Source organism: Suricata suricatta, chromosome 10 (assembly GCF_006229205.1).
Source record: "Suricata suricatta isolate VVHF042 chromosome 10, meerkat_22Aug2017_6uvM2_HiC, whole genome shotgun sequence".
In the NCBI taxonomy this organism is placed as follows: Eukaryota; Metazoa; Chordata; class Mammalia; order Carnivora; family Herpestidae; genus Suricata; species Suricata suricatta.
Window position 1 is genome coordinate 47,678,916 of NC_043709.1, and position 17,373 is coordinate 47,696,288.

Sequence of the window (17,373 nt, forward strand, 5' to 3'; positions counted from 1 at the left end):
AAAAAGTTAAGTAAATGCAGTTTTGAAATGTGTATCCCAAAATTCTCTCCTGGAATCCAGAACTGTATCCCTATCTAGAAGATATCCAACCAACAAGCTTGAGAATACATGAAAAAAATCAACAGTCTTGTCCCTTTCCCCCCTCCCAGATTTCTAATTATTTTCTCTATTAATAGCTTTTTCTCTATTATAGCTTTCTGGGAGTTCACAACACTCAAAACCTCAGCATCTCTTGACTACCCCTGCGCCCTATTGTCCTTCCTCAACACCTCTATACAGGAAGTTGCACTGATCTTGTGGTCCAACCCTTTCTTCCAAATCATTTCACATGCGCAGCTCAGGGAGTCACTAGCAGTTAATCTTGTATGTGCCAGGACACTGATCCAGTCACAGGACAAAAAGTCTAACTGAATAGTTACTACTTAACCAAATTAAGTACAAATCCCTGACCCTCTTCAACATAACCACAACCTATGAAAATGACTTACTACCACTTTTCTATTCATTTTATATATGATGGAAAATGAGAATACAATGTTTCCCAACTCCAAGACTGCTTATACTAATATACTTTAAGCCTGGGCACATAAACCAGTGTCCTATTCATTCTTCAAAATTAAATTCAAATGCACTCTTTCTTGGAATCTTCCATTTTAAACCCCAAAACTCACTAACAGTTTCCGTATTTAGTCCCATTCAGTCTTACACTGTAATCCTTTTTGCCCTTATCTCCCACAGTACCATATAAGCTCTTGTGTGGGCCAGGATGACTGCTCTAACCTTTCACTATAAACAGGCACCATATGAAAGCACTTTAGTTTCAAGTTGCAGTGCATCAGGCAAAAACAAGATACAATGAGCATGAAATGATTTGGAGAATTAGGGACAAAATGAAACTGCCAGGCCTTTTAAGGTATTTTCCCCCTAGGAGTTGCTTAGATCTTCCTCTCTTCCCAAGTTTGACTCTCAGAGAAAAGCAAACAAGGAACAAATGTACAAAGTTAGGCTCCCTTCTCCCAAAACATGCAAGTATAATCATGGTTGCTAAAATTTATACCAGCATTATTTTAACCAGAAAATGTGCTATTCTACCAGCACATCTCTTATCTAAATAGATCACTGTATTCAAAAATATAAGAATAAAACATAACATGAAAACTGTGATGAAATATTCAAATCACAAATCTTAATTACTTTTCAAAACTACAAAAAATGCTTGCTGTGCAATATTACATGATAAATATAATTAGCTTAGTTCTCCTCTTACCCCTACCCACATACCTATAAAACAGCCACAATTTACACATGAACAATTTAAAAACAGTAATAAACACAAACAATTTTAGGCCAAGTTTTACTATATTTATCAAAAAAGGTTTTAATAAATGCACATAGTTTTCGCATTACAAGTAATACAAATCATAGGCATGTTTACCTGCTCAACATATCAGCCATAATATCCAAAGCTTCTAGCTGAACAGAGACATCTTCCTGCTTTGCTATGGCACTGGTAAGTCGTCCAGTAATCTTTTTACATACATTAGCAGCTAATGCAGAGCCTGCATAAATAATAAACCAGTAATAATTTCAAGGCAAGTATACTGATTCCACCTTGTATTTATGGTGGTTACCAGATATTCAACAACTCAAAACTTGATTATAATCCAGACTGATTCAAGGGATTCAGGTCAGAAAAATATGAATATAGTTTTTCAATAAGATAACAGACATAAAGAAGGATAAGAGATAATAACTGCTGAAGGCTACAGGACATAGGTAACACATTATCAATTCACTAGATTCTCCTGGACAACTATTTCTACGTTACAGACATGACTGCTGACTAACCAGGGATGGCTATAGTGTCTGCACCTCTAGACTGCAAAGCAGAAATGATTATTCTTCTACTTGAATACTCTTTACTAGGAACCTAGATTCTAAAATTTCTGTGAACTAAAAATATCCTGATCTCCAACACCTAACATGGACTCTTAAAAGAGAGAGAGAGAGAGAGAGCACGCGCGCTATAACCTAACATAAAATCCTTCCTGTTCCAATCCAAAGATCCCAAAACTTCATTTGAAGTAGAAATGCTGTTCCAAAGAACTCATAAATCAAGGTTATTACTATTCCGAAGTAGATTCGTGTTGTTACTGGCAAGGGGAAGAAGAAAAAAAAAAAAGGAACAAGAAATAATCTAAACAGTAGAATTCTTGTTAGAACCAGAAATCAACTAAAAACAAGTGTTTCAGTGAGAGAAAATATATAAGGATGATTATCAGTGTAACTAATACACAAGAGCTATTTTATTGAAATAATAAGAATAAAGTAACATTGGTAAGATACAGTAGAAAAAGCATCAGCTTTGGATTAAAAGATAATGGAGGATTTGAATTTTCACCCAAACAGGTAATCAAAACTTTGGGTAAATTAACCTAATCTTTCTGAATTTTCAGTTCCTTCAGCAATAAACTAGGCATATTAAGACCTCCCATATGCCTGATGCTTAGACTAACTGAAATAATATACACAAATCATCTAGCATAGTAGGTAGCATAGCAAAAGATTAATAAATATTTGTTAAGTAAATGAGTTAAAACTACATACTTAGACTACATTACCAGTCTACATCTTTCCATGAAATAGAGAGGTAATAATTTCACCCCATCTGTGAATCTGAGACCATCAAAAACTTTAGCCTGCCTATTTTAGCTGATAGCTTAGCAGTCAAAACCAATTCTAAAAGTTGCATTACCTAAATAACTGTGCCAGAGACCAAAATCTAATTGACAAATTCATAAATTATAGTTTTAAATTACCAAAGCAACTGTAGATTCAGCCACAAAGATACTAGTAAACTTCTGAACTATTTCACAGCTGTTTTAACAGTGTTAAGTATTACACATAATAAATTTTGATACAAAGCAAAATTAATCCTGAAAATAGAGAGCTAATCAAAAGTAACTCAAAATTTTGGTTATCTTTTCTCTCACTGCATAGGTTGGCATTAACTCTATTCTGTAGTCACAGTAGGTACAACAATATAAAATCTTGCTATTCCTACAAGATATTTAAATTCAATCAAAATAATATTCATCTAAAACTGAAAACTGAATTTACTTTTAAGCAAAAATAGGACTCGGGACGTTTTTCCCCCCTTAATTGTTCAATGAGATCTTTACAAAGACTTTTTGATAGGCACTGCTCTCCCTCCCGGACCAGGAGGAAAAAAGGCGGAGGGCAAACACCTCCAAGTAAAAAGGAACTAGGAAGAAAATGGTGCTCTTGCTTACCACTGGAAGCTGGAGGAAGTTCTCCAATTACTGTTTTAAGGCCAATACTTGAAATATCTCGAAGTTGTTCTTTATCAGAAAGCATGTTAGTGCAGAGGGTATCTACAATTGTCTCTACTTGGTATTCTTTCACTTTACTCACTAAGGGGCCAAGACTGTAATATAAAATAGAAAATAAAGTTTTTAATTTACATTAAATACAAAAACAGAAAAACAGACAAGTAAAAGCATTAATTTCTTCTGCCTAGCAACTATCAGCACAAAGCAAATACACTATGCCTATATCATAGATAGTATATGAATAAGGATTTAAAACAAATCTTGATTGATAAACTCCTAGTTGGTTTCCAATGTCTCCCCACTGATTTTAACCATATTATGAAACTTCAGATGCTTACCAGCCCCTAACCCTTCAAACATACAATTTTTTAGCAATAAAAAGGGATTCTATAGTTTAACTGAAATAGCAATGCCATCCAGTATTTCACTTTACCAATTATAACCCTTCTTTCCTCCTATCATCTATCACCAACTCTACCTTGTGAACCAAAAAAATTTTACATTCCTCTTATTTTCTTGTTTAAATTTTAAAAGCATCACATAATCTGCTACAAAGAGTTAGTACTATTCTATCTTCCCAAAGAACCTTGTATATTCCTTCCATATTAGTACCTTATCCTATTATTATAGGTTTGCATGCAGGTCGACTGATTGAAGATGGAGAAAATTTCTTCCTTTGTATGCTTCCCATTGAATTGAAGATAGCAGATGTTTGGTGCATGAGTTTTCACTGAAGAGCCACTGTTTTCAAGACTATACTGAGTAAGAAATATATGGCTCCTATCTCCAAATATTTACCACTCACTGGCTGATAAAGTAAGGAATTCACACAACTACTTGAGAAATGAAGGCATTCACTATTCTGCACAATTTCTTTAAAAAAAATTTTAATTCAATGTTATTAGCATTTACAGGACAGGAGACTGCACCTAAGGGATAGATTTTTAGGTAGTGGGCTTTGATGGGATATTGTTAGAAAAGAAGAGCATTTCAAATGGAAAGATCAGAGACCAGAATAAGTGAAATGCATACTGAAAGAAACGAGGGGTGAAAAGAAATGTTTGATACAAAATGCACATAAAAAACAACAGGAAAGTAAGCCCCTAGGACATTACGGAGAACCTTTAAAGTTAGGCCAGCAAATTAAATGTAAAATTAGGAGCCAATGCATTTTGTCCAGTACCCGTGACATGATAAAAATAGTTTAATTTGTTAAATATCAGATCAATGTTTCATATACAGATACTCAATTAGCTGTCAACTACTTGACTAGAAGTCAAAGGCAGTGCAATCTGGAGAATTAAGAGAAGGAAGAAAAAAACTAGAAAGATTGGAGAAACCCAAGAACAGTCCAATCCAAAATGATGGCAATGACAAAAGAGACACAGCATATATGCAGAGATCTAAGGTGAAACAATGAAAAAACTGAGAGTGAAAATAAAAGGTATTCCAAAAAGGAATTTAGAGAGTTCTAGCTTCTGGTAATGGCAATAGTTTTGTTAGACGAACTCTCCTGCAATAATGTTGTAAACTCTCTAAAACTGTATTTTTGAAAACAACAATTTGAATGCCAGATAACGACGTACTAAAGCCAGAGAAAAGATTTATCTAGAACTCCAAATCCAGTGAAATTATTCCTTCAAACTGTGAAGACAATTTGTTATAAAAGCTGAAAACGTATCACCACCAAACCTATACAACAAGAATTGCCAAAGAAAAGTTCTTTAGGCTAAAGAAAAATTATGTCAGATAGTTACTCAGATTTACAAAGATCACCAGAAATGTAAATATGTGTAAACATAAAAGGCTATTATTTAAAAGACTACATGGGGCTCCATGTTGGCTCAGCATGCAACTCTTGATTTCAAGTTCATGAGTTCAAGCCCCTCACTGGGTATAGAGAGTACCGAACAATAAATAAATAAATTTAAAATTTAAAAAAAAAGGGGGGGGGGCGCCTAGGTGGCTCAGTCAGTTGAGCGTCTGACTTCAACTCAGGTCATGATCTCACGGTTTGTGGGTTCGAGCCCCACGTCGGGCTCTGTGCTGACTGTGAGCTCAGAGCCTGGAGCCTGCTTCAGATTCTGTGTCTCTTTCTCTCTCTGCTCCTCCCCTATTTACACTCTGTCTCTCAAAAATAAATAAAAAATAAAAAATTTAAAAAAAAATAATAAAAAAGACTATATAGTTTTTTTCAAACTACAAATAATATTGTATTATAGAAACACATACACAAATATATTTTATCTATTTTTTTTTAAATGTTATTTATTTTTGAGAGACAGAGAGAGCACACGTGAGGTTGGGGGGGGGAGGGGAAGAGGGGAGAGGGAGACACAGTTCCAAAGCAGGCTCCAGCCTCTGAGCTGTCAGCACAGAGCCTGATATGAGGCTTGAACTTGTGAATTGTGAGATCATGACCTGAGCAGAAGTCAGAAGGTTAACCGACTGAGCCACCCAGGTGCTCCCACAAATATATTTAAAAAACAGCACAAATACAGGAAGAGAGTAAATGAAAAATACTGCAAGGTTTTTATATAATTTATATCAAGTGGTACAATGTTAACTTTTAATAGACTAGCCTAGAGTAACAATTCTCAACTTTTTGGTTTTAGCACTGAAAATCAATAAAAGACCCCAAAGAGCTTTTCCTTATGTGCATTTTATCCGTCACTGTTTACCATATTAAAAACTAAAAGTTAAGAAAATAAACTATATTCTCAAAAAAAGTGAGAATAATAGCACTGTTTTATGTTTGCACTTAAAAAAAAATGGATTCTCATTTTCTGATTTTGCATTCAGTCTGTGGTGGTATCACATGTCATGTGACCTCTGGAAAATTAAACCATGCTGTTATAAGAATATGAAGAGTCAAAGGGAAATAACACTTTAGAATTATTCACATGATAATTTTGACACTTTCAGGGTCATAGGATGTTCCAAGGTCCCCTGAATCAAACTTTGAGAACTGGTGCTATAAAAGATTTGATTAATCCAGGGGCACCTGGGAGGCTCAGTCAGTTGATCACTGGCTCTTTTTTTTTTAAGTGTGGTGGGTTTTTTTTTTTTAATGTTTTTTATTTTTTTTTTCTTTGAGAGACACAGACAGTACAAACAAGGGAGAATCAAAGAGACAGGGAAATACAGACTCTGAAGCAGGCTGCAGGCTCTGAGCTAGCTGTCAGCACAGAGCCTGATGTGAGGCTTGAACCCATGAACCATGAGATCATGACCTGAGCTGAAGCTGGACGCTTAACCAACTGAGCCACCCAGGCGCCCCGATCAGTTCAGGTCATGATCTCACAGTCCTGAGATCGTCCAGTCAGGCTTTGAGCTGGCAGTGCACAGCCAGCTTGGGATTCTGTCTCCCTCTCTCTGCCCTTCCCCTGCTGTTCTTTCTCTTTCTCCCTCCAAAATAAACATTTTTTTAAAATATATTTGATTAACTGAAAAGCAGAAAAAAAGAACTCAGAACAACAATGAAAACAAAATAAGAATAACACACACCTAAATCCAAATCAAATATTTACAATAAATGTCAATGGACTACATAAGCATTCCTATTAAAGGACAAAAATTATGAAACTGAATCAGAAAAAAAAGCAAGAATTCACTATCTGCTGTCTGTAAGACACATCATTTAAAGATAAAAACAGATTGAACTGAAAAATTTAAAGATACACTATGCAAACACTAATCTTAAAAAAGCTGAGGTCAGGGTGCTTGGGTGGCTCAGTCCGTTGAGCACTTGACTGGCTTAGCTTATGATCTCACCATTTGTGAGTTCGAGCCCCACATCCAACTCACTACTCTCAGTACAGACCCTGCTTCGGACCCTAGGCACCTCCCTCTCTCTGCCTCTTACCCACCTACTTGTTTTCTCTTGCTCTCTCTCTGTCCCTCTCTCAAAATTAAGTAAAACATTTTTTAAAAGCGTAAAAAAAAAAGCTATGGTGGCTTTTCCATATTAACATAAGAGAAAATACATTTCACAATATGGTATATTTCAAGAGAAATATTCTATACCTATAAGAGGTCAAACATCAAGAAGACATAAATGTGTATGCACTTAAGCCATATAGCTTTAAAATACATGAAGCAAAAACTGACTGTCAAAGATAAACTATCATAGTTGGAAATTTTAAACACTCCTCGATATTTAATACCAACAACAAAAGAAATCACAAAGGATATAAATTTGAACCTTATCAACTACCTTTACCTTTCCAAAACATTATACCCAACTACTGCAGAATATACTTTCTTCCAAGTATAGATGGGACATTCACAGAGGCATACCACATGCTGAACCATAAAAAAAAAACCTCAGTAGGTAGACAAAACAAACCAAAACAAACATTGTGAAATTTTATTTAAGGAGTATAGCTCTATGACTAAAATGGAATTAAATTAGATACCAGTAAAAATAAACACCTAGATAACCTCCAAATATTTGACAATTGCTTCTCATCACCCATGGATCAAAAAAATCACATTGAATTAAACATATTTCAGACTAGGGGCACTGCGCTGACTCAGTAGAGCAAGCAACTCTTGTTCTCATGGCTGTGAGGTTAAGCCCCACACTGAGTATAGAGATTATTTAAAAACATAATCTTGAAAGAAATATATTTCAGACTAAATGATACCACCAGAATTTATAGAATGTAGCTCAAGAAGTAATAAGAGGAACATATATGCCTTTAAATGCTTAAAAATTAGAAAGGAAGAAAAGTGAGAAGAAAATAGTAAAAGAGAAGAAATCTATGATAGGCAACAAACAGAGAAAATTAATAAACCTTAAAGTCAGTTCTTTAGTAAGTAAATCCCTAATTAGATGAATTGAAGGGGAAAAAAAGAGAAAATACAAATTATCAAAATCAGAACTGAAAGAGAATATTCACTGATGACCCCTTCCCCCCACCCAACAGAGAACTGGCAAAATCTGGAGACATTTTTGGTTACTCCTGGAGAAAGAAGGAATGAATAGTACTAGCAAATAGTGGCTAAAGGCCAAGATGCTGCTAAACATCCTACAATACACAGGGGACGAAGGATAGCTCCTCACAACAAAGAATTATCTGCCCAAAAGTCAACAGTGGCAAGGTTGACTAATACACTACACTACACTAACTTAACAGTTTTGCACTGGCAAAAGAATACACCAACAGAGAAACACAACAGAGTTGAGGACTAAACCTGCATTTTCATAGTCAATGATTTTTGACAAAGGTATCAATGCAATTCAATAGGGAGAAGAAGGTGTTTTCAATAAATGGTGCTTCAGCAACTGGATATTCATATGAAAATAAAGGATTTGGGGCGCCTGGGTTGGCTCAGTCAGTTAGACATCCAACTTTGGCTCAGGCCATGATTTTGCAGTTCCTGAGTAAGCGCTGGGCTCTGTGCTGACGCCTGGGAACCTGGATACTGGAGCCTGCTTCAATCTGTGTCTCCCTCTCTCTGCCCCTCCCCCACTCACACTTATCTCTCTCTCTCTCAAAAATAAACATTAAAAAAATTAAATTAAAAATTCAATTCCTGGGGCGCCTGGGTGGCTCAGTTGGTTAAGCCTCTGACTTCAGCTCAGGTCATGATCTTTGTGGGTTCAAGCCTCGTGTCGGGCTCTGTGCTGACAGCTCAGAGCTTGAAGCCTGCTTCTGATTCTGTGTGTCCCTCTCTCTCTGCCCCTCCCCTTCTCAGGATCTGTCTCTCAAAAATAAATGTTAAGGAAAAAAACCTCAATTTCTACTTCACAAAAATTAATTCAAGACAGATCACAGGTCTAAAAGTAAAAGCTGAAACTCTTAGACTTTTAGAAAAAAAAAGGAGAAAATTGTTGCAACAAAGGGTAAACTAAGGTTTCCTATGACAGGGAAAACAATTATTGTGAAAGTTAAAATTAATTTATAAATCAAATCAAACAAACCTAAATTTAAAACTACAATTAAAAAATGTAACTTTATCATATTGGGAAAAATATTTATAAAATATATCTATATATGAATATAACATATACATATGAGTATATGAAGATTCCTACAATCTGATAATAAAATGACCACCTCAATTTAAAAAATTGGGAAAAGTCCAGCAAAAAAAAAAAAAAAAGTCTAACAAACACAAAACAGCACTGTCGTCAGGGACATGTAATTAAAACTACCTCTATACAAAAACAAAAAACAAACAAAAAACCCCTAAACCTTTACATTTATTGGAATGGCTAAAATTAAAAAGTGACAAAACCAAGCACTGAGGAGAATGTGAAGACAACTGGGACTTTTGTGTAGATAATACAAATACTATGGGAAAAAATTGGGCAGTTTCTTAAAAATCTAAATGGACAACAGGAATTTCATCCTTAGGTATCTATCCATAAGGAAAGACCCATATCCTAAAGAGGACTCATGCAAGAATGTTCATTTTATGTCTATTCAAAATAGCCAAACCCTAAAAAGAAACCAAATACATAAATAGACAGGTATCAATGGACTAATCAGTAATAAAAAGTAAAGAAATACTAATACACTCAACATGGATGAACCTCACACCTGTGAAAACAGCTAGACACAAAAGAGGATCTACTGTGTAACCTCATTTATATGAAGTGCTAAAACAGGCAAAACTAATTTAAGGTGAACAAAATAATGGTGACCTTAAGTAGGGATGTTGTATGTGAAGTAAGGATACAATTTTATCTTTTTCAAATGTTTTTCCAGTCTTTAAAAAAAAAAAGTTCAACTTTACATCATGTAGTTTCTATTCTATTTTACTGCATTTGTCCATTAAGGCCTCACTACTTTGATTAGAGAAACAAAATAGTCTCTTCATATCTAGTGGAGTTAAGCAATAACTCTCCAACTTCAGCAATTAGTATACTTTTTCACACTTTTCTTGGCAAATATCTGCCCTCTTCTCTCTCCCATCAAAATATACTTTAAAATGGGGCATTCAGGCTCAGTTGGTTAAGTGTCCGACTCCGGCTCAGGTCGTAATCTCATAGTTCATGAGTTTGAGCCCCACATCGGGCTCTGTGCTGACAGCTCAGAGCCTGGAGCCTGCTTCAGATTCTCTGTCTCCCTCTCTCTCTGCCCCTCCCCATCTCGTGCTCTCTCTCACTCGCTCTCAAAAATAAATGTTAAAAAAATTTTTTTAAATCTATATTTATTAAAATATACTGTAGAACCAGCTCGTCTAGCTTGTATAAATAACTGATTTTTACAATTGCATTAGCACTAAGCATGGAGAGAACCAGCAACTTTGCTGAGTTATCCTATCCAAGGGCACAGGATGTCTTTTCATTTGTTCCAAGTACTTTTTTGTCAGGGGTCAATAATATTTTAAAGTTTTCCTTAAGTTTTGAAAAACATAAAACTATAACCTTACACATACCATACAATATCCTTACTCAAGGTCACCATTGTAACATTTCTTGTTACATTTAATTCCTAGGATTTTGTCTTTCTATTCCTGTAATAAATGGACATTTGATTCCATGAGATATTCCAACTGGTTACTACTTGAGTATATGAAAGCTACAGATTCTTGTTCATTACTTTCACATCCTATTACTTCACTGAATTCTTCCTGTTTGCATTACATTTTTTTTCTTGAGTCTTGATTATTTCCATGTAAGTCTTTCAATCCTTAGGAGTCCAGTTTTATTCCCCCTTGTCCTACAGTGGCTAATACCTTCAAAGAGAAGATAGAGACACATCTTTGCCTTGTTCCTGACTTTAGCGTAAAGGTTTCTGGTAATTTATTGACTTTTGGGCTGAGGCATGAGTGTGTATATTTGTGTACTTGTAATGTTAAAAAGGTCTTGTCAAGTCCATGTTACTAAATGTTTCCCTTGGAACAGGTAGTGAATTTTCCCCAGTGAGATAAAGTATCCCTGACCTGTTCTTTACTCCAATGACATATTAAGTATGATACTGGTCTCCGGAAGGTGTTTCACTCCTCTAATTACACTAAGTAGCCTAACTGAATGTGGTGTTTTGTGTTGTTGTTTTTAATCATCAATTGACAACTGTGTTTTCTTCCTCTTATCTATTAACATGATGAAATATATTGATAAAACACATAATATTGAATTTTCCTCATATTCCTGGGATTGATCTCACTTGGTCATGGTACATTACACTTACTGTATTGTTGGATTATACTTTCAACATTTAAATGGTCTGTAGTTTTCTTTTTTAGTATTATCTTCAGTCAGGATTTGTTATCAATAGTTGGGTTTAAATAAAAGACTGGAAAGTTTTCATACTTCGTGTTCTGGGAACAGACCTAGAACTCTCTGTACTGGAATTATCTGTTCTTTGAGGTTTCAAAAACTTGCGTGAAAGATTTCTGGGCCGGAGTTTCTTTTGGGTGATAGGTTCTTTTGACAATTTTCCCAATTTCTTGATAAGGCTACTTAGTAATTTATCTATCTACAGCGATTTTCCCTCTCCCAAGAATCAGCCCTTGGGTTTTATCTCCTACTATATTACTTTTGTTTAGATCTTAACTCCTTTCTTTTTTCTTGAATATAAGTCATTTCTTCCCCCAACCTGTTAAGTATAAAAGGTCTTCAAAAGATCAAAAGCTCAGGTTCCTAATGATACATGCAAGTAAGAGCTATGGTACCTCACAACTCTCAATCTGAGACAAAGACTACTTTTGCTTTTTTAAATATATATATATATATATATATATATATTTTTTTTTTTTTTTTTTTTTTTAAATTTTGAGACAGACAGACAGAGCATGTACATGGGAGGGGCAGAGAGAGAAGGAGACACAGAATCCAAAGTAGGCTCCAGGCTCTGAGCTATCCACACACAGCCTGATGCGGGTTCGAACTCACAGACTAGGAGATCATGACCTGAGCTGAAGTCGGTCGCTTAACCAACTGAGCCACCCAGGTGCCCGACAAAGACTACTTTTAAAAGCTGGTAAATGCTCAGCATATATTTTGAACAGAATTCAATTTTGTAAGCACAGGCGAAAACAATAAAAGACAAAAAATAATCATTACAGTAAATCATACTCATTTGTATTATTCTGCGTCTTATCTTCTGAAGACATTTTATTTTAAACTTGCAAATGTCTCAAGTTAAAGAAAATTGTACTGCATGTCTCGAAGTTCTATGATGACCAATGATTTCTCACATTTTCACCTGTTTTTATAGCAAGTATGCAACAGCTTAGCCTAAAACAAACTTAAAATCTTTGCAAATAAAGTGCAATAAAAAAGGTATCATGAGACAATGCTTTATTTAAACCGATACCTAATTATCATAGGACATAGAAAATAATGAAATTTTGTAATTTGTGATATGAAACTAACGGTTATATTTTCTAATAACTTGCTATGTGAATTAAGGTGTTCAAGTATTTGATTATGCATAAATGAAACAACTTAGTAAAATTTACTTAGAACTCTGCACTTGATTCATTAAAAAGTCAAACTGTCAATATCACGCTCAATAAGATGCTCCTATTGCACTGTACACAAAGACAATTGGAATTCCCACAATTTTTAGGAGCAATTCTTTTTAAGTCCTCTGTCATCAGTGTTAATTTGAACTATGGTTTTATAACTGATGCTAGTTGTTACAAAGTCTTATTATTTTACTTCCCTTAACCATTGGTTCTTAACTTTTCATAGAGATGAATAGACATAAGAAGGCCTTGTACCGCAGCTAAAAAAAAATCAGGCCAAACAAGTGAAAGAACTACTCTTTCTGAAGCTTCCGATTTATATTTCATGCAAATTAAAATACCATAGGATGCTAAACTGGGTGGCTCAGCAGTTTAGCATCCAACTTCAGCTCTGGTCATGATCCCATGGTTCATGAGTTTGAACCCCATATTGGGCTCCATGCCAACAGTGCAGAGCCTGCTTGGAATTCTCTCTCCCTCCCAGTCTCTCTGCCCCTCCCCCACTCTCTCTCAAAATAAATAAATTTTAAAAATAAATAAATAGGGGTGCCTGGGTGGTTCAATCGGTTAAGTGTCTGACTGGCTCAGGTCACGATCTCATGATCTAGGAGTTTTGAACCCCGCATCTCAGACAGCTGAGAGCCTGGAGCTTGCTTCGGATTCTGTGTCTCCCCTTCTTTATCTGCCCGCCCCCCACTAGCATTCTGTGTGTGTCTCTCTCAAAAATAAACATTAAACATATTTTTTTTAAATAAAATAAATAAATAAAACACCATAAAAGGCTACATCTAGTCAATATAGAAACTTTAAGAAGTGTATATGTACCACGTAACAAACATTAAACCCCACTCACCTGCAAATTTTAAAGAAAACTACAGAAAGATATAGGGCACAAAATTAAGATAATTCACCAACTACTACACTAAGTTTTTTAATGGGGTGGTGGAGGTGGGAAGCAAGTAACAACACTTACCATTTGACGGCTAAATTCTGTACCTCTCCATTTTTATCTTCCAGTAACTTCAAAATCATTTTCACTACTTTCCTTTCACTATCATCATCCAACTTGATGGAATCTTTCTGCAGTTCTGTCATCAAATCATTTGTAGCCATAAACCTATCAAGAAATTAAATTTATTGATAACTATATGTTTTTAAGCATTAATTAAAAAAAAAGATTCTCCCCAGCTTAGTCCTGTTTTAAGTTACTGACAGGACCTACAATGAGTGCTCTTTCATTCTAATTAGTAGCATCATTGCTTTTAGAAGGAGAAAAGCTGCTCTTTATTTTTTCTTTGCATGCAATTTGAATGTTTTATCTAGGAAGCCTTTAACTACAGACATTAAGAATACCTTCTTGTATAATATTGGGTGACTTGGGGGGTGATGGAAAATTACTGAGAAACCTTCAAAAATACAAATTCTCACCTCTACCCCAACTCCCATCACAAGATATCAGGTGTATTTTCAAAATGATGAAGAAGTGATTCTAAAATATCATTCCATCTGACATTCAGTCCCCCTCAAAAACTACTACCAAAGACATGTTTAATACTGAATAGTCTGACAAAGAAGCCAGTGATCAACTGTCTAATCTCAGCTTTAAATGAAAGGGTTAACCAGAGACAAAAATAAGGTAAATAGATGTTCAGATTTTCTCTCATATATCTCACCAGACAACTGTCTTAAAGGAACTTTCTTGGATTAATATATAATCACATTGAAATAAAGCCCCTCAAACCTATTTAAAGACCAAATGAATTCTTCCCATAATTCTTGGTTCTTCTCTTATTAAAATAACCTTACTTAAAAAACAATTACTTAATGCCTTTCTCCTGTATTTGAACCAGATCCAATTTGAGTAAGTGTAGTATCTTATGTTACATACAGAAATGTCAAATCCATATTGAGACTACCTTCAGTAGTAGTTTAATTTAAAAAATCTATGATAAATGGTTAAACATTTTTTAAAAAGTTGAAATGAACACCACTAAAATTAGCAACAGGCAATTTTTTAAATGAGAAAAAACAGATTGAAATAATATTATTATACAAAGAGTTACTTCTTATGGTGACCCCAAAGCCAGGAAGTTCTAAGAATTTCTTCCATTAATTTAATATAAAAATTTGCATATAAATCATCTTAGAAGATGTTTGACCAGCTTAAAAGCTGTCCATGGCAGAGTCAAAAGACAACCTGCAAAATGTCTCTTAAGCATTTACTGTTTTAGGCATGGTGCTAAGAGCAAAGATGATAAAACAGACTCAGTCCTTTCCTCTTAACCTTTTAATCTAATATGGCAGACAGGTAAATGGACAAATCTCAATCTTAGATTTTGAAAAATACACAAGGACATTTGACAATGATCACACCGAAGAATGGATGATTAGTTTGGATCTAAAAGGAGTAACAGGTGGTTTTGCATGGGGAAAGCTGGTTAGGATTTTAAGTTTTTATTTTTGTCTGTTAGGGTGGGGGTGGGGTTGGTAGCAGCAACAGCAATGCTAAGTGGCCACACATTTTAGAGTGAAGGGCTAAGAAGCAGTTAAGAATGACTGGGACATAAGTAGATGGAAAGAAACCTAACAGGAAGAAGATGGAAATGTAGGTTGAGGTCAGGATAAGAAAGGTCTTATACACTCATTGGCTATGTAGTGAGAACCTATTATGTATCAAGTACTATGCTAGGCCTTGTGTAAACAAGAGATGGTAAAAGCATACAGTTCTGTGGTCTCAAGCTTACAATGCAGTCAAACAGAGACATTTTAATTTAAAACACTACATATATGGGGTAATTAAATATGTAATTATGAACAGGAATAAATTGTCTTCCCTAAGAAGGGAAGGAAAGGAATATGGCACAAAGAAAACTCAATCGTATAACAAAGGAACCTGATGTTGACTGCATTGTGGGTTGTGCACCAGGGAAGACTGAGATCTGAAGCAGGCGCAGGGGGATGGCAAAGTAAGCAAAGGCCAAGAGATTAAAGAGATTTGGGGGTCTTATTAGGATTTTAATCTGTATTTTAAAAGCAATGAAAAGCTACTGAAAAGCACCTGAGGAAGAGATGGGGAGAATACGAAAATGATTAAATGTGCATTTCAGAAACATAACTCCAGTTACATACACTATGGTAAGAGTTTGGAGAGAACCATCCTTCATTCAACCAAACTGAATGGAGAACAATTAGGAGAGTTAGTGTAGCAGTCTAAGTGAGAAATGATGGTAGCCAGAATCGGTATGACAATCAATGGAAGAAGAAAAATGGACATACAATCAATCCTAATTAGAAGAGTAAATGCCTTCTTGTTTCAGCTCACGTACTGTGAAGAGTAGTATCCTCTTCTCTATGTATTGCCACATCTTTGGCATGTTTGTGCTTTCAGTTAGTAATTTTTTTGTTTAAAATGAACCCCAAGCACAGTGAAGTACTGTCTAGTGTTCCCAAGTACAAGAAGGCTGTGATGTTATCTTCCAAAAAAAATACATGTATTAGATAAGATTCTTTCAAGTATGAAGACAGTACTGCTGGCCATGAGCAGTGTGAATGAATCAACAGATTAAATAAGAGTCTTTAAACAGAAATACAGATAAAACACGGTTATGAGCTGATCAACTATGAAAATGTTGTGACTAAAGACTCACAGGAACCTACCACTGTACTTCCCCTAGAAGTAAGGCTTACAATCACTAATTCAATATTCATGATAACATTATAGTACTAACTACTGTAGAGAATGAGGACCCATCATTTGAGATTTAAAAGGTTAAAATACTGGCCATCAAATTGGGCCATCTGGTAGATGGTAAAATAAGTCTTTGAAGAGGATTAGTATGGGGATGGTAAGGGATGAGTTAGAAAATGGACAAAGAAGTAGGAGGGAAACTACAAGACTTGGGTGTTACAGTCAGGTATGTACCACTTCAGGAGTCTTACTGTGATTTAACACCCACTGTTACATCAGATGGTTCAACCACTCATCTTACAACAGGAGAAAAGATTATAAACCTGGCTCAAGTACGGACTACACTGAATGGCCATTCCTCCGATCCTAATCAACAAAATCTCAGCAATAGTGAAGGTGTGTGTGACCCATAAACCAATGCTCTGCAGCCCAACATCATCCGCCCTTGGCCAAAAGTGAGGACTGAGAAGGAAAAAACAGAAGCTCTGCAGTTCAGGAACTGATCTGATGCTTATACCTGTATCTCAATGTTATTCCAAACCAATCTGATGTTAACAGCTAAAACATACTGTTTTCCTGGACATAAAAAACCTCACAGAACATCCATTTCAGACAAGTTCACTTAACACAAAATACCAAATATCTTCCTAACTCATTAAAGTGACTGCTGCTACTTCACCAATTATAGCTTTTCCTCTGCTTTAGTCTTGCCTTCTGTGTATTAAGATATCAAATGATGGAATTGCCCCAGTTTCCAACAATCCAATCTAATGGGAAACTTCACTTCCATAGACCCTTCCCAAAATTACCCAAATGAATAGGACCCAACACCTTTTCTCCCTCACTGCTAATGGTAATAGACCCAACCTGTGTCAGGGGTGTCTCTATAAAAGAATTTCAAGT

General features: G+C 35.4%; 1 protein-coding gene across 1 annotated transcript in view; it reads right to left on the reverse strand.

Moving 5' to 3' along the window:
* Positions 1–17,373, reverse strand: part of CAND1 (cullin associated and neddylation dissociated 1) — a 40,353-nt gene that overhangs the window by 17,108 nt on the left and 5,872 nt on the right. The window contains exons 2-4 of the mRNA XM_029953426.1: positions 13,756–13,899; positions 3,294–3,448; positions 1,436–1,559 (exon numbers count right to left, since the gene is read on the reverse strand). Of these exons, the coding sequence (XP_029809286.1) occupies positions 1,436–1,559; positions 3,294–3,448; positions 13,756–13,899 (423 nt within the window). The remainder of the gene's footprint in view (positions 1–1,435; positions 1,560–3,293; positions 3,449–13,755; positions 13,900–17,373) is intronic.